This window comes from Camelina sativa, chromosome 13, assembly GCF_030686135.1.
Source record: "Camelina sativa cultivar CO46 ecotype springtype chromosome 13, ASM3068613v1".
NCBI classification, from domain to species: Eukaryota; Viridiplantae; Streptophyta; class Magnoliopsida; order Brassicales; family Brassicaceae; genus Camelina; species Camelina sativa.
This window is the reverse complement of record NC_141892.1, coordinates 24,300,787-24,322,895: the sequence shown is the minus strand read 5'-3', so window position 1 is coordinate 24,322,895 and position 22,109 is coordinate 24,300,787. Positions and strand designations below refer to the sequence as shown.

Genomic DNA, 22,109 nt, shown 5'->3' with positions numbered 1-22,109 from the left:
TTTTTCTAATTTACTTTTTGTTTCCGATTTCTGCTTATAATCGGTTTTTTAACAAAATTATGAGATGCTAATTTCGTCTCTCTTTATTTTGGTTGGTACTTTCGTTGGATTTAAACTGTAATTTCTTCACATATATTATTTTTTTAAAAAGAATCAAAAAAAAAAAAAACTAATTCCAGTAACACCAAGTTAGCTTGAACCGAATAGGTCAATTTCCACGTCATGCTGCCACGTGACAGTCGCATTCCGGCTACACTCGATCTCAATCCTATGTGGCAAAACTGAGAATCAAGATAACACGTGTTAACGTAATAGTGGTTAAAACCATATCCGAGTAATCTAAAGACCAACATGAATAAGATAAGGCATCCTTTGTCACATAACCCAAACACCAAAAATTATAACTCAAACGAATCTTCTTCTCTAATCAAAATATTCAAAGCAGAACTGAAGTATAAAAAAAAAAAATGGCTCAAGCAGTGACTTCGATGGCTGGTTTACGTGGCGCATCTCAGGCTGTCCTTGAAGGAAGTCTCCAGATCAACGGCTCAAACCGTTTAAACATCTCAAGAGTCACGGTTGGGTCTCAGAGAACCGGACTTGTGATCAGGGCTCAGCAGAACGAGTCCGTGCCTGAAAGTAGTCGTCGTTCAGTGATCGGGCTCGTGGCCGCTGGTTTGGCCGGTGGTTCGTTCGTTAAAGCTGTTTTTGCTGAAGCTATTCCGATCAAAGTTGGTGGTCCTCCACTTCCTTCCGGTGGTCTACGTAAGTACAAACCACTTGAACCAAAATTTCACATTATTGACTAAGTCCGGTTTGGTTTGAATCGATTTAGCTCCTTCGACTCGAACACCCTTAATTTCATGCAAAATTATAGATGTGATTTACTACTAATGACTTGACCTTGGTTTTGGACCTTTTGGTTTCTCTATCAAACGTATCTTTAAATTGTAGAAAGATATGAGTTTTTGGTTTGGTTTATTATATTTGGTTTTTAGTTCTTTATCTATTTAAATCCAAATTAAACCAAATAAAATCCGGTTTGTATATTAGTGTCGTCACAAACCGGTCTTAATTAGACTATACAGATCGGTTCGGTTGTGTTTGATTGATTAATGTGGCTTTTGATTTGGGTGTGTGTGAGCAGCTGGAACAGATAACTCAGACCAGGCAAGAGACTTTTCATTGTCATTGAAAGACAGGTTTTACTTACAGCCACTGTCACCAACAGAAGCTGCAGCTAGAGCCAAAGAATCTGCTAAAGAGATCATCAACGTTAAGTCACTGATCGACAAAAAAGCTTGGCCTTACGTTCAGAACGATCTCCGTTTAAGAGCATCGTACCTCCGTTACGATCTTAACACCGTTATCTCCGCTAAGCCTAAGGGAGAGAAACAGGGCCTTAAAGAACTTACCGGCAAGCTCTTCCAAACCATCGACAACGTAAGTTATATTTAGGGTTTCTTTTTACTGGTTTCTTGGTTAAGAAGTTAGAGTGTGCATCGATGATCTGAGATTGTTGTTTTCTTGATTTTAGTTGGACTACGCGGCGAGGTCAAAGAGCAGCCCAGATGCTGAGAAGTATTACTCAGAAACGGTCTCAAGTTTGAACAATGTTCTTGCCAAGCTCGGTTAAAGAAGAAAGAATGGCTTTGTAATGTGTAAGCGTCGATGTTATTATTATTACAATCCAAGTACTTCGTCTTTCTCCTCCTCTTCTTGTCTAGTCAAATTAATCGGTTATTTCTGATTTCAGTTTCAAGATTTAACCAATATATTGGCAGCTGACTCATTAGCAAAACACTATAATTGTACCTTAACTACGGATAATATAGCTAATTCTATCTAGGCGATCATTCCTATGCATCATCACCAATCCTCTCTTACCATTTTCCTACTACTCATATTTTGGTAGCAAAATATTCTTACTTAATTAATTTTCTTTCAATAAGTTTTTAGATTCAAAAATAAACTTTAAATTACGAAAATCATTAAATATGAATCCAAATAATGTATAAAATCAAGTATTTGTTATAAGCTAAATTTAAACAGAGGAGATTGGTTTAGTAGAGGCTTCGCAACAAGTAAGAAATGCTTAACCTTAAAAGGAGCTTCTTCAACAAAGGTTTATCACATAGTGGTGAATGTTGTTGTTATCCTTGTATGATCCAAAATCTTAGGTTATGAAGATTAGATATTTAATTGAATGTAATACATGTTATGTATGTTTTGTGTAATGGATATTTTTGATGATTTATAGAATAAAAAAAATTTATATATCCATTTAAATAAATTCTGCAAAACAGGATTTAAATATGCAAATTATATAGAAATACAATTATGAAGATTTTTGTTGTTTGTTGTAGCCCATAAATTACAAGATAAATGTAGTTCTTTGTAACTATTAGCACAACTTATTATGTGGGTTTGTATAATAATTTGTCACGACAAAACTGAAACAAAATTGAGACAAATTGACACTATTTTATTGTCGTGTTGTTATTTGTGAATGAGAGTCTCATTATGAGACTAAACCAACATTATGTATATAGATAAATACATGTGTGGTTAACGAGCCATATATTTTAAAGACTTAACGAGCAAAGTCATTAAAATAGATCGTGAACAATACATACATGTGTGGTTAGTTCAAAGGCCGAGGACACGTAAACCACTAACACTTTTCTAAGTTATTTTGTTCGTCTTTGTTAATCTCTGCACCTTTTCTAAGTTTTTCCCACTCCAAGAGATACACTAAACTTCAAAAATTAAAGTAAAAACAATGATATAGATGAAGGAGGTTAGATCATATGGTCGTGTAATTGTTATGTCTTAAAGGTTGACCGAAATATATTGCTTCTTGAATATATTTACTTACATAACAAGCAAAAAAAAATTATTTAACAGTCGGAATATATATAAAAAATTGTTCTTGAAGAATCAAGCGGAAGTCGCATCCAAATTTACTTTGATGTCTATAAAAGACACTTCGTTAATTAACATCTAAATTTGATGACATGATATTAAAGACCGATGACGAGATGAATATATAGTACATATGGATTTCTAAGCTTAACAAGCAAAGTCAACAAATTGTGATTAAGTTACAGTTAAGTAGTTAGACATGTAAAGTTCAGGGAATATTTATTCCTCGAAGCCAATTAATTGACCTTGACTTGCAAACCTGATTTCTAAAATGAATAAATTAAACTAACCAAGTATATACATCTATAAATATAATGATATGATATGAGATTAGATAAGTTAACCAAATACTATATTTCAATTAACTAATAGTAGAGTTGTGGTTAAGGAGTCAAATCAGATGACATGAGCATATATTTTGTATTATTAAAAGAAGATTTGGGAACATTTCCAAAGTAAAAATGAAGACAAAACCCTAAAACCCAAGAGAGTTCGTTTGGGTGGTATGACTTAATCCACACAAAACATTTTATCTATTAATTAATTTTACTTGAATGTCAACATTTGACTTACTTGATCTTTATTCATTTAATAAACACTTCTATCCTTTTTGGTACATTTATTAACACCTTAACCAAACCAAACTGTTCTTGGCTGATTCTTTTAAGAACTTCTTCATTCCTTTTGTTTTCATCACAGAAAACTATGGTTTTGTCAAATTATGTTTTTGTTTTTGCATTTTGGGCGCAACTGTCAAATAATGTTCAATATCCAAGTCTACATGTACAGTTATGGAACACATCATATAAATCATAAGTATATATATAATTGTGATAAAATTAATGCACAATTTTTTTATAGAACAAAACAATATAAATAGAGATTACCTAACCAACAAATATAATGCACATTATAGAAAAAAACCTTTTTTTTTTACTAAATATAAACTTATTTCTTGCTTTATCTAGTTCCTTCAAATATCAATATTTTCAAATCATTCCAAAAGAGCAGCTATTCCTGTTTCCATTAAACAATTAAACTTGCTCAACGTGGACTTTAGTTTAGTCTATCAAATATATAGCAATTCTGTTTTTTTTTTCTTTTCTGCAAAATATATTTGCGTTTGTGTTTACGTGTTATACTATTCTTACATTTTTCTTAAAGTTGTGTATATACATTTTCTATCAAATATATTTTGGAAAAACTGTCAACGTAAACAAAAAAACATAAAGAAAAAAAACATTTTCTACATTCTGTATCTACATATACATTATTTTATTATATAATCTGACATAAACACGAACACAAACATACGTCCAATAAGATACTCCATCTGTTTCAAAATATAGGATGTTTTAATAAAAGTACGCAGATTAATAGGTGTTTACTTTTAAAAAGTTCAACCAATCAGAAACAATACTGCATAATAGATAATATTAACTTAATCAAAAATTAACATAGAAACTTGAAAACATCCTATATTATTAAACAAAAAATATCTCTAAAACATCCTATATTATGAAACGGAGGGAGTACGTTCTTTTTTTCTTTCTTCGTAATAGTTAAACATATGATTAAGTGGGTAGCTAAAGCTGTTTATTTATTTATATGTTGAAGGTTTCTAAAATTGTTGTTTAACATTTATATGATTCCGTTTAAATTATAGTTTTGACTTTTGATGGATTCAAGCCTACATATAAATACAATTTGTAAACCAACATATATCTCATGCAAACTCTAAACATATATGTCCAAAGTACACAAACAAAACTATAACATGACGGAAGAGTTTGAGATCGCCGGAATTTCTACCGGAACTTGGTGGAGTTCGCCAACAAACACCGCCGCAGTATTCTCCGGCTACTCACTGCCACGTTCCACTGAGATTAGCCTTGATGTCACAAATTTCGGATGGCAAAACATCGAAAACAAGATTAACGATCATAACGATGGTTTTATGAACATGTAAGTCCGTCCACACATGCATACATACAATTACTAATTTACATAGTTAGAATTTGACTGATCTCATTTCTTTCTTTTGTATTTATTGAAGGCAAAATAGTTTCTTCGAAGGATTATTCGATCCTAACGAGCAATTTCTATCGGATTCGTGGCCAAATACTACTATTCCTAACACGAAGTCCGAGCTGCTCGAGAGCTTTCCGCTCTATGATAACATGTTCTTAATCGATTCAGAAGCTGAATCTTTCTTTGATAATGAGATCAGAAACCATAAGTCTAAGGAGCAAATAACAAAAGACTGCAAGACTATTACTTCAAAGGCACGTCACTACAAATACACATTAGAACCTAATCAGTTTTATTTTGACTAGTAAATTAACATTACAATAGATGTGATATATGAATCTTTCAGAGAAGTGAAAAGCCTGATGAAGAAGAATTGGAAGAGAACAGCGATGAATACTCACCACGGCTACTAAAGAGACCAAGACTCGGGACACTATCTCCATTGCCAAGCTTCAAAGTTCGTAAAGAAAAACTCGGTGATCGAATCACCGCGCTTCAGCAACTGGTTTCACCATTTGGCAAGGTACATTAAAAGAAAACTATATATTTGAGTTTTTTGTTTTGCACAGTTTAATATTTTATTTCTTCTTATATCTAAGCTCAACAGATTAATCTTCTAATCTCTTTACAGACAGATACAGCTTCTGTTCTCAACGAGGCTGTAGAGTACATCAAGTTTCTTCAAGAACAAGTAACTGTAAGTTCAAATTCTTTATTTTCATTTGCTGCCAAAATAAAATTAATTAATTCGCTAATATTTAGTTTTATCATTTAATATGAAAAATAGGTATTGAGTAATCCAAAGCAGAACACCATAGGATCTATTCAACAACAGCAGGTACGTACTTAAAGTTAGTTATATGTTAACAACTCTTTTCTTGTCCTTTTGCTTGTGATATCAAGAATCTTTTCAAAAACTAATCATCACCAATGAATGATTCTTGAATTGATCATTATAACAGTGTTCAAACAAGAAATCTATCAATACTCAAGAAGAAGAAGAATGTAGCTCAAGAAGACAAGTAGATCTCACAAGCCGTGGGCTATGTCTGATGCCTATCTCAGCTGCCTATCCGGTGGCTGCTGCCGCAGCTTCGGCTGCAGAGATGAACACTTCTGATTTTTGGAATCTTCCATTCTGTGTAAATTTATAAATTAGATATATACATAAACAAAACAAAAATATATCTCCCACATATATAGAAGGAGATCTTGTAAAGTTTGATGTTTTTAATACAAAATTGTAAATGTCCTCTGATACTTCTTCAAAGCATATATTGTTGGTTTGCGTTTACTTTCTTTTTTGTACATAGACTTTTTTTTTTCTTTCTAAATGAACCTACTATTTTTGTTTTACAAGTTTTCGAAACAAAATAAATTTGTTAATTATAAACGTAAACGTCAAACTAAATCCGAAGGTTTGCGTTTGGATTGCTAAAATATTTTAGAGGATGAAAACCTGAAAAATGATTCCCTTTTAAAAATGATTTTTTTCTCATAATGAAAATTACATAATCCGAACCTGAAAATATGTGAATTCCAAAGAAAATATATATTTAACCAATTAATTATAGATATATCATAAAAAGTTGGACAATTCTCATAAAAGGTTTATATAAGGGGGCATATCAAACTTTCCACCTACAAACCCTTTACCAACTCATCAGCTGCAACTTTTATAAATATATATTAGCTGCCTTTAAAAGATGATACATGAATTTGAAGCTTTCTTCAAGCTCAACTTTTCCAGCTTGAACTCAGAGCCAACTATGCAGAATCATTAGGCCTAATAAATATTATTACGTTTGAAATAATGAAGTCCCAAACAATTGGTTTTGCAGTTGGTAGAAACTTAGCTAACCGCAAAGTAATGTTGTGTACTTTACTATTTTGCGCTTCTGATTAGTGATAAAGAGATATTGAAAATTTGAAATAGGAGAAGGTGCGATTTAACAAGAAATACTTAACAAAAAATAGCTACATTTGTGTCCGTTGGTACAACAAATTCGTAAGTCATAACTAGAGAGAAACTCTCTTAACATATACCAAAACCTTCACCTACCAAATTATCTACTTTTTATTTTCTCCAAACTTTAGATACCCGCACGCACACACACATAATCTTACAAAAAGTTCAAGAAATGAAAAACGCTGAACTTAATAAAGTTATAGCTACTTTTGAAAAAAAAAAAAATGTATATATTTGGTATAGGATTATTTTTTTCCACTTCGTGGGTTGAGTAACTGTTTGATGTGAAATGATGGTACATAAATATGGTGAAAAGGACAAGGCAACACAGAGACTTCTGAGTTCTGTCTCCGGTTATAAAAGATTCTTCACATCTTGGATCTTACTTGCTGAACAAGTTCTCTTCTCAAGATTTTACCAGCAGCTGATTTTGGAACACTGTTAATGAAGCTCACTCGTCGTAATCTTTTGTAAGGAGCGACCTGGTGAAAGCAAAACGATCGTTTTTGAGCCTAAGAAAACACAAACTTATCAATACGACTGATTCGAACGACTTGGGTCGTAAGTTACTAACCTGTTTGGCTATGAACTTTTGAATATCTTGCTCTGTTATTGAACTATTTGGTGATCGGACAACAAATGCAATTGGAACTTCACCTGCTTCTTCATCCGGGAACCTGAAACATATAGACATGTTAATGTGTTTCGACAAGGAATCAACTCCGTATTTTCTGATGTATTAAATTTTGAATATATGACTCACGGGATAACAACAGCGTCTAGTATTTCGGGATGGGATACAAGTAGACCTTCTAGTTCAGCTGGAGCAACCTAGATATATCCATGAAACCATTCATCATGATTTCAATATTTGCGGTTTGGTAAGTGAGAAAAAGAATGAGAGAATTAGGAAGTAAAAGTGAAACCTGGAAGCCTTTGTATTTGATTAGTTCTTTGATTCGATCAACAACATAGAGGTTGCCTTCTTCGTTGAAGTAACCAAGATCTCCAGTATGTACCCAACCTTTTTTATCTATTGTTTCTTTGGTAGCCTGAGGGTTATTGAGATAACCTGAAAGAGAGAATCAGTTTACATGAATTTCAAAGCAAAGATATGAAAGGCTATAGATAAATGCAGCAATGAAATATTCTAAACCTTTCATCATGTTAGGCCCTCGAACCCAAATTTCCCCTAATTGATTAGGAGGCTGAAGTTTTGCAGTTTCTACACTCACTATCTGAGCTTCAACACCTGGAGCAAGCATCCCAGCTGATCCAGAGTTCCGTTTCCCTAGTCTCGGGTCTTCCACAGAGACTATTCCACACGTTTCAGTCATTCCATATCCCTGAAGAAAATCACAAAACACCTCTTTTTGCATCATCCAAATACCAACCATGACAAAGGATTTTTCAAAATCTTATACATTTTGGTTTGGTTCTTTACAAGCAAACATCGATGAATTAGCTAATGCCTGACTCTATCAGAAACAAGGACCAACACCTAAGAACAGGATCTTAAAACCAAAGTTATCATTTTTTACCTGCATAAGCAAAACATTAGGGATGTTTCTTCCACACTCCTCCATCAAGTCTTTACCCAGAGGAGCAGCTCCTGACCCAATGTATTTAAGTGAAGAAAGATCAAACTTTTTCACAATACTTTGCTTGGAAAGAGCAAGAAACACAGGAGGAACAACCCAAAGATGAGTAACTCTATACTTCTCAATGTTCTTAAGAACCAACTCAAGCTCAAATCTCGCCATGGAAACCAAAGCATTCCCTCTCTGAAGCTGAGAGTAAGCAATCACAGTCAACCCAAACACATGAAACATTGGAAGAAAACACAAGTACACGCCGTGATACTCTCTCATAAGATCTTGATCCATGGTCACCATCAACGACGCAGCTATGAAATTCCCATGAGTTAACTCCACGCCTTTGCTTGTTCCTGTAGTTCCTGACGAATACAACAGCGCAGCTGTATCCGATTGCTTAATCTCAACGTACGGGAACGCAGAAACTGGCTCGGAGAGCTCCATCACGTTATTGAAACTGAGAACCTTCGAATTCGATTCCGGAATCTTTACGGAATCTCCAGATCCGAGTAGCACAACGGGAAGATCAAAACCCTTGACCTTATCGAACAATTGATTAACGGAGATAATCATCTTCGGATTCGAATCCTTTACCTGTTTCGAAACCTCATTCACGGTGTAAAGAGGATTTGCGGTGGTGAAAACGCCTCCGATGGCAGTTACGGCGAGGAAACAGAGAGGGAACTGGTACGAATTAGGAGCGAAGATCAGTAGGACGTCGTTTTTGCGAACGCCTAGACGTTGGAACCCGTGAGCTAGTCTAGCGACGGCGGATTTGAGCTGAGAGAAGGTTAAGGTTTCGCCAGTATCTGAATCGGCGAGAGCAAGCTTGGAAGGGTAAGATGATGAGTTACGGAAGAGGAAAGAGACTAACGATGTGTTCGGATCTTTGGGGAGAACGAGCGTTGGACGAAGTGATCTGTAGATTCCGTCTCTGCCATAGCCGGACTTTTCCATATTTCCCGATCTCAGAGGATAAGGTGAGAACTGTGTGTGTGTGTGTGTGTGTGTGTGTGTGTGATGAAGAAGATGATGACGACGACTATTTCTGATTTAGGATTTTTCGACGTAAATATGTTTATTACTGTTTTAATTATTGTATATTCTTAATCAATTAAGTTAAGCACGACGACTCTACGAGTTTCAAACTTTAATTACTCCTATCTCTATGGACTATGATTGCTTTGATTGAAAAAGTCAAATGCAAATAATTCATTGTGATGAAACCATTACATATTTTTTAATAATAAAGTAATGGAATTTAATCATGCATACTAGCAAGGTCGTTACAAATTAGTACAGAATATTAAGACTGAAAGATGCAATATTTTTTGTTTTTTTCTTTCTAAATGATTGGATTGTGGTTACATGAAACAGACATGGTATGGTACAAAATTTTAGCATTAGCCATAGGCTTCGATCATGACGCAAAAGCTATTATTTATTGACAATTATTTTGTTTCTTTTGGGTGATGTCTTGCTTACACGATCGTGGAGTGGAAGAGAGTAATATGTTTGGGAATGATTCTAGGATTCTCACTTCAAGCATGGAAGGATGCAACACAAGCCAGATTATGAGAGGATGAAGAAGGTTTCTAAAACCAACTTTTTAGGTTTCATTTCAATGTCGTCAAACTAACAGTTTTAAGCCCAAAAAATAGTTTCTTTTATTACTACAGGTTGTTGTTAGATTGTAGTACTCTTCCTTAGTTAATAATTTTACCAATTATGGAAAGAGAAGTTTTGGTTGACTAACTAAAATATGCTTCGAGTTAAAAACTTGTCGGCATAAGAGAGAAAATTACGCCATTGAAAACGGTCAGACGGAGATGTAACGAATACGTTAGCAAAGGTCAAGTAACAAGACTTCACTACTCACACCACCCACACAAATAAGACCTCGCTAAAAATTTGTACGTTTGACATTTTTCTGCATACATCTTTTCCACTAAAGTAAAAAAAATCTAGTAACCAAGTTGACCATATAATAGCAAATGTACTTCATTATTGATAGATTATAATATTATTATCGGGATTTACTGTTCATCATAGTTCGTATTGTAAAACAAAAATTACCCACAAAAAAAAATAAATTATAGAAAAGTAGAAAACAACAACAAAAATATTTATTACACAGTTCACACAGTAACGAAGAGCCACCACGACTCCAAATGACAAAAACCCGAGTTTGATCATTTTCATATCTCTTCTTCTTCAACCAGCTAAGAAGCCCGACCCGGATCTGAATCCGTCTCGGTTCTGTATTGTTGTTGTTCTTCTGCGCCAGGAACAACCATACCAGGGTGTTGATGATACATTTGAACCGGACCGGGTTGTTTCATTCCATAATAACCTGTCCGATTAACTCCATCAACTGCCATCATAATCGGCCTAACCGTTCCACCGTATACTTGACCCGGACCAGCCATCTGATTAGGCTGAGGTTGGTGGTATCCCATTGGTACCTGATGGTATTGTTGCAGATACTGAGCTGGCATTTGAACCGGCTGAACCATATGATTACCCTGTTGTACCATATGATTTCCCGGTTGAACCATATGATTACCCGGTTGAACCATATGATTTCCTGGTTGAACCATATGATTTCCTGGTTGAACCGAATTAGGAACGTAATAAACCGGTGTTTGGTGAACGGGATGACCCTGGTAATGAATCTGTGGACCTGGCGCGTATTGCCATTGGGAGTTAACCGGGAGATTAGTCTGTTGAATTAAGTGCTCCGGTTGAGGATCAGATTTCGGGGTCGAAACCTGTTCAGGACTTTCCGGTTTAGTTAAACCCGGTGGCGGAAGTTCCGGCGTAGATGATCGCATCACAGGAGCCGAGGACGTCGAACCATACGGGGAAGGAACATCACGGCGAGGCGAACCAGGATCCGAAAGCGTCGAAACCTCTCTTCGGATCTTAGCTCTGGGATCACGATCACGAAGCTCATGCGGCGGAGCAGTTTCATCGAAAGTATCCAATCCGAAGAGGTAATCAGGAACCTCCGAAACGATCGACGAAACCTCAGATCTAACCCGCTCGAACACTCTACCGGAACCGCCGTTAGAACCGGCGGTAACGGCGGAGGAGCCGAGATTGAGAGCGTCGAGAAACCATTGCTCACGATTAACGGAGCTGTCGAGGAGTGAGCTGATACTGCTAGCTCGACTATCGTTATCTTCTTCACCGGCGACGTTATTGGTGAAGAGGAAGAGACGAAGACGAGAGGCGCGTGGGTTTTGATTGAGTGCGACGCGGTCGTACTCGTCCATCATGTTCTCTACATCTTCGTCCGTTGATACGGAGATCAAGGCGTCAAGATCTTCGTTTGGTAGCTGGTACTTCACGCTTATGTTGCTTTTACCTTATCCAATATATTCCCATCATTATTATTATTTTTTCCAAATCAATTTTTTATTATTTTACTATACAAAATTCAATACTTTCCCGCAAAGTTCCAAAATGTTGCACCCAATAAATATCTGCCCAATTTCCAACAATTATGAAGTTTTACTACATTTTTTTTTTGTTCTAAAAAAAGCAGCAAAAATGTTTCAAATAAACCAATAATTCATTTATTTTCATAGTTTACAAAAAGATTTTTATCCAATAGTTCTGATAGTGATCGGTATAAAACTTCTTCTAAGAAAAAACCCAAATCTTTTTCTATTCTGAACGTTACTAGTAATCATTGAATCAAATATTCCCAGTCGAAGATAATCTTTTAGTATCGTGCAAAACGAAATGATCGAACAAAAACATTTTTTAAAAAAACACATTAATTTAAATTTTAATACTTTCCAGCAATATGCCAGACTTTTGTGGCCAATAACCATCTGCCAAATTTTTACAAATATTAATTTCAAAAAAAGCTGCAAAAAACCAATAATTCATTCATCATAATCTAAACTTTTCATAGTCGGCCTAAGTCTAGCAAACAAATTGTGATCTAAGCTGCATCAAACCGTTACTACTAGTACTAAATAATTTTTCAGGATCGAAAACTCAAAAAAAAACAAACTACCTAATCGCTTTTAACAAAGATCATGACGTGAATCAGATGAACGGCGACCATACGATTATAACAATACGAGGAGATTAATGAATGAGATGAGATTAAGAAGAAGAAAATAAAGAGCTTACCGGAGAGTTTAGCAAGTTTACTGAGGAGAGAGGCGAAAGTAGTGTGACGATGAACGGCGACCATACGATTATCACCGCCGACGTAACAGAGCTGGTTATCAGGGGGACGAGGCAAGATCCTTCCTCCGAAAGTGCACATGAACCGTACACGTGGCTGACTATCGTACTCCGATCTCGGCGATGATGCAAGTGAGTCGTTGTCCAGCTCCGGCGGAAGGATCGAAGAAGCCATTGTTTTTTTTTTCTCTCTCTCTCTATCTCTCTCCTCTTTGTCGTCGCCGAGGATTTTGGTAATTTGGGGATTTATGTTTTTTTTTTTTTTTTTTTATTCGATTACATATGATACAACGAACGAGCATATAATTATTAAACCTTTAAAGGTGAATGTTCGGGAAGATCATATGTTAGAGATACGTGACTGTCATGTACCCCGCATCATTACTTGACCGGAGTTTTAAACCGAATTGATATACTCTCTGTTTCAAAATATAAGATGTTTTAAAAAAATTGTTTGTTTCATAATATAAAATGTTTTCAAGTTTCTATGCAACTTTTATATTAGTTTAGTATTTTATATTATACAGTATTGTTTCTAATTGGTTGAACTTGTTAAAAGTAAAGACTTCTTAATCTGCGTGCTTTAGTTAAAACATCGTATATTTTGAAACGGAGAAAGTATTTATTAACCAAATCAGATAGAAATACATAATTTCATTTATTGGAAATAGAGGATTTCTAGGCAAGATTTTACCAATTGAGAGACTGTATATAAATGTCAAACTAAAATCGATCTCGATTAATATGGGAGATTTTGTAATCGTGAGCATCATATAATGCATAGGTTAGTATACAATACCGAAGCTATTCCACTACAAAAAAATAGTCGATTTGCGATAGAAGAATACATCGCAAATCCCTCGCAAATAGACATTAGCAACGGATTTGCAAGACACACCAGTTCCTCGCAAATCGCGTCTCGCAAATTGGTCAACATCGCAATTCCCTCGCAAATTTTGCGAAGAATATTTTTCCTCGCAAATCTCACGCATATTGTGAGGGAATGTTTTTCTCGCAAACCACTCGCAATTTGCGAGGGACTACCTTCCTCGCGGATGTCACGCAGATTGCTAGGGATTTCTTATCTCGCAATCGTCACGCAATTTGCAAGGATTTTCGTCTCTAGCAAATACGTTGCAATATTGTCATAGTTCATCCCTCGCAAATTTTTGTGCATAATAAAAAAAAAATCAGAATTGATATTTAATATACTAGTACATAAATATTTGATATTTTCTTGTTAATTCTAAAAAAATTCTAAATTCTAAAAATATTTTTAGAATCAGAGTCGAGAATTAAATTCTAAAAAAAAAAAAAAATTGAAATTCGATAGATAAAATTCTAAATAATATAAAACATAAATATTACAAAAGGTTTAGTTTGAGTATTGTCGACAAAAAAAAAACATAGATCAAAAGAACAAAGAAGAACATAGATCAAAAGGATGGAGAGAGAGATGTCACGTTTCTGGTCCCAGTTTGGCTACCAGCTGCTACCATTTCACCGGTGTTGCCATCTGGGTTGGTGCCCTCCGGATTGGTGGAAGCTGCTAGGTTGGTCAGGTTCCGGAACTTGGCTGCAAACTCAGGGTCTTTTTCTGCAAGGTAGTCGAAGTATGCATCATAGCTATGCATTCTTTGAGCACTTTCTTGGATTTGAGTTGCCTGGGTTTGGATACACTCCTCAGTTGCAGCAAGTTTCTGAGCCAATATAACTGGATCATTAGCTGAAGACGAATGTGGTGGACCGCTACCGGAAGAGAACGCTTTAAACTGCAGAGAACCAACTCCAAAAATCCTGTTTTTTTTCTTCGGAGCAACCTAACAACAGAACAACAAACAAAATCGCAAGTTATCACATTCAAAACAATGGAAGATATCAGAAAACAAGATAACACAAAACAATTGGTGGGGGAATGACATACAAAAGAATCACAAGTTATAACATACAAACCCATCAAAGATATCACATACACATGATTCAAAAATTATCCCAACCAAAACAATGGCAACAGTTCAACGAACAGTCAAAAAAATGATAACAGTTTAACATTTCAAACAAAACTATCGCAAGATATCACAAAATCATTAGAAATACAATCATTAGTATTTAAAACCAACAGAACTACAAATTTGTAACTTACCTCAGTGTAAATTTTGTTTTTGATATGAGTGGGCACCCCACCAGAAGCGGAACTCTCTCCATTATCCCTGGTACAAATCTCATATTCCAACTCTTGAATCTTGGACAACACTTCATTGAACAAGGACTCGGACTTGCCATCAGTAAATGAGCCATAGGTCAGAAGGCATAATTATAAGAAAAGAAAAAAAAAACTTAAAGAACTTACATGCTTTCGAGCACGGGCTTTAAACGACGTTTGGCCTGAACGATGCTTGTATATTCCGGTTCCCTTCGGATCATGATAGCGAGCATTCCGACTGTTGTTGCTCTTGATCTCTGATTTAGGATCAAGCAAATACCGAACAAGACCAGCCCATACCTGAGGATCAATCCATCGTGGCTTTGCCTCATCACCTTTAAGCTTCCACTTTGACTTCCACCGTGAAACTTGATCACACAACTTGCCCTCAAACTCTCGCCTCACTCTATCATTTATGCTACGGTCCCAATTGTATATTTGCTTGCAAAAAAAGGGATAACTCTATAGTTAATAAAGGCATAGAAAACAAACTGTAAATAGCAAACAAATAGACTGAACTTACCGCAAACATTTCATACCAACGGTCTACCACTGCACTCGGCGTCTGTGTCCAATTGGCATGGGACTCTTAGAAATCTCTTTCAAATATGCTTCGAACACTAGCCGCAACACAAGAGTCTTGGTCAAACCTTCAAAAGAAATACATATTAGAATCCATGAAAACACAAATTTTGAATTATATTACAAATTAAAAACATAAAACAAACTTACCACAAAGTTCCTGGAGGTCGGTGAGGATCGAGTTTAGTTAAACTAGATCATCCAGAACTATCGAGTAACTCCTCCAATGTCAGATTGTTGAGACGTTGGGACATGATTGTAGAGGAGGAATGCGCGTGTTGAGATGCAGGAGTGTCAGGGTTCAGCTCAGAGCCACCATGCGAAGGAGATGGTGAAGGCGTATTATTAGAAGGAGGCGTCACAGGCAGGGGTTGCGAGGTTGCACAGCGGTTATTGTGAGAACCGGGGTTTGAGTTGTTAGAACCGGAGGGACCACGACGATTAGAAGTACTGGGAGAGGCTAAACCCGCATCCAAAAGAAATCTTGTGTAATCGTTGCCTCCAAACATCTATAAGAAAAGAAAATCAAATTTCCAATTAGTAATTAGTAACATGCAGATCGAAATTATATAATTAGAAGATCAAAATCGAAATTAAAATCAAAATCAAAATCGAAATTAAAACCAAATTAGGGTTTATATATAATGAAATCAAAAGCTTTTAAAAACGAAATTAAATTAGGGTTTATACAAAACAAAACAAAATCAAAATCAAATACAAAATAAAAACAAAACGAGATTAAACAAAATCAAAAACGAAAACAAAACAAGATTAGGGTTTATACCTTTCAGATTAGGATTGAAGAAGATCGGAAGAAGAGTAAAGCAGATCGGAAGAGGAAGAAGCTTATCAGAAGAGGAAGAAGTTGATCGGAGGAGGGAGAACCAGATCGGAAGAGGGAGAAGATGGTTTGGGAAGAAGCTTATCGGAAGAGGAAGAAGTTGATCGGAGGAGGAAGAAGAAGATTAGGTTTTGTCGGCGGCTGGTTTGAGCTTCGCTCAAACTCGTTTGCGTTTGTATATATAAACATTTTGTTACCTCACAAATCCCTAGCAAAATTCGCGAGGGATTAGCTATGAATCCTCGCAAATCTGTCGCACTTATTAAATATTGTGAGGGATTAGCTAGACTAATGGTGTTTAGGGTTTACGATTTGCAAGGGATTAACTAGAATGACTCGCAAATCCCTCGTAATATAGTTGTGTCTAGGGTTTACAATTTTGCGAGAGATTACCTAGGGTCCCCCGCAAATCCCTCGCATACAATTAAATATTACGAGGGATTTGCGAGTCAACTTTTTGGTTTTAGGGTTTTCGACTTTGCGAGGGACTAACTAGGATTCCTCGCAAATCCCTCGCAATATTTAAATGTTTGGGATTTAGGTTGTGGTCGTTAGTCCCTCGCAAAATACATTTAATGTGTAGGTTTTGCGAGGGATTAACTATGACTTTGCGAGACAATTCAAGAATTCCCTCGCAATTCTAATGCAAATCCCTCGCAAGTTAATAAATCTTTTTTGAAAAAACAAGAAAAACCACAATTGCGCAATCAGATTTATCTTCTTAACTATTAGAAACTACTTTATTATCATAAAATTCTCCTCCATCATCAGAAACTTCAATTTCTTCTATTCAAGATCTTTTTCAAATTCATCATCAACATACTATAGGATTTAGGGTGTAAGCTTAGGGTTTGATCATCTAGTTCAAAAGCTTAGGGTTAGAGCATCAAATTTCTATTGCAAACATATCAATAGAAGATGTCACCCACATTGACACACAATAATCCATTGCAATGTGGAAAAGCTTAGGGTTTGAGCATCTAGTGTTTAGGGTATAATCTTTGCGAGGGATTAACGACGTATTTGCGAGAAATAGCAGGAACTCCCTCGCAAATCCCTCGCAAAGACTTAGCAAAGCACTCGTAAATCCCTCACACTATTTAAATAGTTAGGGTTAGGATAAAGTCGTAAATCCCTTGCAAATAATGTTTAAGGTATAGGCTTTTGCGAGGGACTTACGACTACCTTGCGAGACCATAGAAGCATTCCCTCGCAAATCCAACGCAAATCCCTCGCAAATATCTTTTTGTTTTTTTAAAAAAAAAACTAGAAAAACTACTATTGGTCAATCAAATTCATTTTCTGAACTACTAGAAATTACATTATCCTCATTAGAATCTTCTCCATCGTCGGACTCTTCGAATTCGTCTAATTCACCCTCTTCTTCAGAAACATCATCACCATCTTCAATTTGCCTGTTTTGTGGATCAGTGTGGATAACATCTTCTGTTGACATGTTTGGAATGGAAATTTCACCGACTCTTTCTTGTTGCAATACGCCTTGATCATCAACTAACCCGATTATATGGCCTCGAGGATTAACTTTAATGATTGATAACCACATTTCACGTCTTGGCCTTAAGCGAGGATAGGGAAGAAAGCTCACTTGTTGTGCTTGTGATGCTAGGATGAAAGGATCAAATTTGGGGTATGATCTGTTCGCATTCACATCGACAACTCCCCAATTATTTACTCGCACGCCTCGGGCCGATGGATCGTACTAGTTACACTTGAAAAGTACGCATCTCAGATTCAGAAGGCCTGGATAATCAACTTCTAATATTTGTTGCAAAACGCCATAGAAATCGCTATCACCAGCTTGTACATAAATTCCATAATTTGCTGTAGCTTTGCGGCAACCGTGTGCGTACGTATGAAAAGTATAACCGCGAGAAGTACATCGGAGCAGTAGTGATATGCGCTCTTGGTTCTTGAACGAGCTCATGCAACCAAAGAGGCAAGGGTTCATTTCCACATCCATTCTGAACCTATATAAACAAATAGTATTTAGACCATAAGTTTATTTAAATTTTAAACTATAATACATATATAGTTTAAATTTATTTCATATATATAAACTTACATAAAATTTTATCCAATTAGCGAAATCCCGCTCTTTGTAAGCCTCATAGTCAGATTCTTCTAAATTAGGATATGCTTCACGAATCTGCGTTTCAAAAAGTCTTAAAAAATAGAGATTTGTTAGTTCGTTCTCTTAGAAAATAGAATAAATTTTAGTTTTTTTTAAAAATACCTTTCAAAAGGTTGAACATAATCTTGATTCCTCAAGATGTAATTGTGAGCTACTCGACAATAGCTATGATCTTCCCACCAAACTTCCTTTAACTTTCCAGCAGGTCTTCCTATCGGAGCAAAGATATCTGGAACATCAGGAACATCAGGAACATTATATGTAGGTGCAACGCCTCCGTCATCATATCGTCGAGTACGTGTTTTCTTGGTTCTCACGGTGGGGCTAAAGTAGTATGATGTGAAGTGAGACGTTTCCTCGGTTAAACTCCCGGTGACTATCGACCCCTTAACTCTGGCAAGATTTTTGGCCTTTTCTTTAAGAGATTTCATAAACCGCTCAAAAGGATATATCCAACGAAACTGCACTGGCCCACCAAAATCAGCTTCATGTTGTAGATGGATAGGAAGATGTCTCATCACGTCAAAAAAAGCAGGGGGAAATTAACACTAGAATATTATCTCGTAACTGCTCTATGCCATTAGTGATCAATGTTCTAGTGCATATGTCCCGGAAAAAACTCTGATACCTACAAACCAATGTAATAAGTATATATATATATATATCAATATATACATATATATAATTATATACTTATATACCTGCAATTGCTTCATGAACGTGTGTTGGCAAGAGCTCAAGAAATACAAATGGTAGTAGTCGTTGCATGAAGACATGACAATCATGGCTCTTCATACCTGAAAATTTTTGGCCTTGCTCTACACATCTTGAAATTTTTGAGACAAATCCATCTGGAAACTTCACTTCAGATTTCACCCACTCGAACAACACCTTCTTAGCCTCTGCTGACAATCGAAATTAGGGTACAAGTAATTTCCCATCTCTTGTAAGATGTAAATCGATCCTTGCCCATATATCCGCCAAATCCAACTTAGATCTATTGCTATCTTTTGTTTTACCCTGCACATTCGGAAGCGTAACGATGAAATTATCAAAAAAGTTTTTCTCGATGTGCATACGTCAAGGTTGTGCCGCAATAGAAGATCTTTCCAATATGGAAGCTCCCAAAAAATACTCTGCTTATGCCAATTGTGAGAGCTTCCATATCCATCTGGCATGTTTGCTGGTGTGTGATAGTTACCCCCACGTTTACATGTTTATTAAGCGCCGTAGTAATCAATCTGCTCAAACAAATCATTTCCAGAGACATAAGTTGGTGGAGGAACACACACAACTTTATTCTTCTTTAACAACTTCTTGTTCTTCCGGTACGGATGATGCAAGGGAAGAAATCGACGCTGACAATCAAACCAGCAAGGTTTTCGCCCATACTTTAACTGAACCGCCTCGGTACGATCCATACAATAAGGACATGATAATCTTCCGTGTGTTGTCCACCCAGATAACATTCCGTACGCAGGGAAGTCACTAATCATCCACATTAACATTGCCCGCATATTGAAATTCTGTTCTCGCGACGAATCGAATGTCTGAACACCTTCATACCACAACTGCTTCAGCTCATGAATCAGAGGTTGCAAGAAGATATCTAGAGCTCGCTTCGGATGCTTTGGACCTGGTACCAAAATACTCAAGAACAGAAATTCGCTTTGCATACACATATCTGGAGGAAGATTGTATGGCGTCAATATAACAGGCCATAAAGAATATTGCCTCCCTGACATACCAAATGGACTAAAACCATCTGTACACAACCCAAGATAAACATTCCTACACTCTTGAGCAAAGTCAGGATATAGCGATTGAAAATGTTTCCACGCCTTTGCATTAGATGAGTGTGTAATTTGTCCTTCTTCAGTAGAATGTTCTTCATGCCATCTCATTGCCGCTGCAGTCCGTTTTGATTGGTATAGGCGTTTCAATCTATCAGCAACAGACAAGTACCACATACGTTTATATGGCACTCGCGTCCTTCCTTCAGTAGGCTGATATCTCGGCTTCCCACAAAACCGACATTCCTGCAACTTATCATCATCTTTCCAGAAAATCATGCAATAGTCAACGCACACATCAATCATTTCAGATGGTAATCCAAGACTCGCAACCAACTTCTGTATTTCATAGTAGTTCTCAGCCGATACATTATCAGCTGGCAAATACTCTTTAATGAGTTCAGCCCAAGAATCAATGCAATTCCCACTTAAGTTATTATCAGCTTTAATTGTCATCATCCTAGATGCCAATGATAACTTAGAATGACCTTCTCTACATCCATTGTAGATAGGTTGATTTGCAGCATCTAACATAGTATAAAAACGTTGTGCATCTACGTTGGGTTCTTCCGTAATATTCTCAAGAAATGCAACAGTAGTTTCATGAAATGCATCATTAACCATATCATGAAATCTATTTTCTTTATTATACCCATAAAAACCAAATTGATCAGATTCTTGATGCCCATAATTACTAGGTTGATCAACAACATAATTCATACTACTACTTCCAACATTACTACTACAACCCTCTCCATGACGAAACCATACATAGTAATTTGGCATAAATCCTCTATTATAAAGATGCTTTTTCACTAGATTAAATTCCAAATACTTATCGTTGCAGCACTTAGGACATGGACAAAATATTGTACCGTTTTGACGAGCAAAGTCTTGGTTTGTCGCCTCGTACATGAAAGCGCGCAACCCATCACAAAACTCTCTCGTCACATCACCGGTCTCTGGATCTCTGTGATTGTACATCCACCGTCTCGTTGTGTATATCTCATGATGCCCGCCTCCAAACATTATTATTGAATTTAAAAGTGTTTAGGCCTTTTTTTTGTAGCCTTTTTTTCTCTCACAATATTTTTTTGGTAGTAAAAATGTTTTTGTTGGAAGTGTTTTGTGTTGTAGTTTCCATGGATCATGAACTTGCTATTTATAGGCTTACTAAAAATAGTTGCTATGAATTTGCTAGGGAAACTTGCAAGGGATTTGCGAGGGAAGTATAAAATTTTGTTATCTTGCAAGGGATTTGCGAGGCTTTTACTGTTATGCCGACATAACAGTTACACTCGGGAAAAATGTGGCTGCCGACATCATTGTCCCTAGCAACTCCCTCGCAAATTTGGTACGGATTTCGTCATCGCTAATTCGCGCAATATTGCGAGGGAGTTGCGAGTGTTTTGCGAGGAACTTTAGCGGAGTTGCAAAACCATAGTAACTCCCTCGCAATCCTCGCAAATTTTGCGAGGGAATTGCAAGTACCCTCGCCTTCCTAGCAAACTACTCGCAACGCCGTCGCAAATTTGCGAGGAACTTTCGCCATCGCAGATTTCCGTCACAAATCAACTGTTTTCTTGTAGTGTTCCGACAATTGTTCAAATGATACTGTAGTGGAAACTTAAAAGCGAAAACTAGAGTAGGTAAGTATTTTTAAAAGGGGTTGTATATTTGTAATTATTTATGTGGTTTTAACTTCTAAATATTCTCTCCCATTTTTTCTAGTTGTCTTTTAGAGTAAAATTTTTAGTTTATAATAGTTGTCATTTTTATATTCAATGCATATATTTGGTACAAAAACCAATT

The 22,109-nt window shown here is 36.2% G+C and overlaps 3 protein-coding genes and 2 pseudogenes across 4 annotated transcripts; 2 read left to right on the top strand and 3 right to left on the bottom strand.

Annotated features, from left to right (window-relative positions):
• The first annotated feature begins 345 nt into the window (after window positions 1–345).
• On the top strand, window positions 346–1,773 carry LOC104737381 (oxygen-evolving enhancer protein 3-2, chloroplastic). The gene is made up of 3 exons (XM_010457552.2): window positions 346–765; window positions 1,148–1,443; window positions 1,538–1,773. The coding sequence occupies exons 1-3, from the start codon at window positions 468–470 to the stop codon at window positions 1,634–1,636; spliced, it is 693 nt and encodes a 230-aa protein (XP_010455854.2). The 5' UTR covers window positions 346–467; the 3' UTR covers window positions 1,637–1,773.
• A 2,829-nt stretch (window positions 1,774–4,602) lies between these two features.
• On the top strand, window positions 4,603–6,250 carry LOC104738452 (transcription factor bHLH114-like; annotated as a pseudogene). The gene is made up of 6 exons (XR_015578342.1): window positions 4,603–4,890; window positions 4,982–5,210; window positions 5,303–5,479; window positions 5,588–5,653; window positions 5,744–5,794; window positions 5,919–6,250. The product of XR_015578342.1 is annotated as a transcription factor bHLH114-like (transcript).
• Window positions 6,251–7,132: 882 nt separating this feature from the next.
• LOC104737380 (4-coumarate--CoA ligase-like 7) lies at window positions 7,133–9,935 on the bottom strand. The gene is made up of 6 exons (XM_010457551.3): window positions 8,467–9,935; window positions 8,082–8,271; window positions 7,852–7,997; window positions 7,689–7,756; window positions 7,500–7,602; window positions 7,133–7,407 (listed from the first exon to the last, which is right to left on the bottom strand). The coding sequence occupies exons 1-6, from the start codon at window positions 9,475–9,477 to the stop codon at window positions 7,294–7,296; spliced, it is 1,632 nt and encodes a 543-aa protein (XP_010455853.1). The 5' UTR covers window positions 9,478–9,935; the 3' UTR covers window positions 7,133–7,293.
• Window positions 9,936–10,505: 570 nt separating this feature from the next.
• Window positions 10,506–13,152, bottom strand: LOC104738451 (uncharacterized). The gene is made up of 2 exons (XM_087481933.1): window positions 12,670–13,152; window positions 10,506–11,890 (listed from the first exon to the last, which is right to left on the bottom strand). Exons 1-2 carry the CDS (start codon window positions 12,899–12,901, stop codon window positions 10,743–10,745), a joined length of 1,380 nt encoding a protein of 459 aa, XP_087338059.1. The 5' UTR covers window positions 12,902–13,152; the 3' UTR covers window positions 10,506–10,742.
• Window positions 13,153–15,708: 2,556 nt separating this feature from the next.
• On the bottom strand, window positions 15,709–21,326 carry LOC147929924 (uncharacterized; annotated as a pseudogene).
• Between the last annotated feature and the right edge of the window lie 783 nt (window positions 21,327–22,109).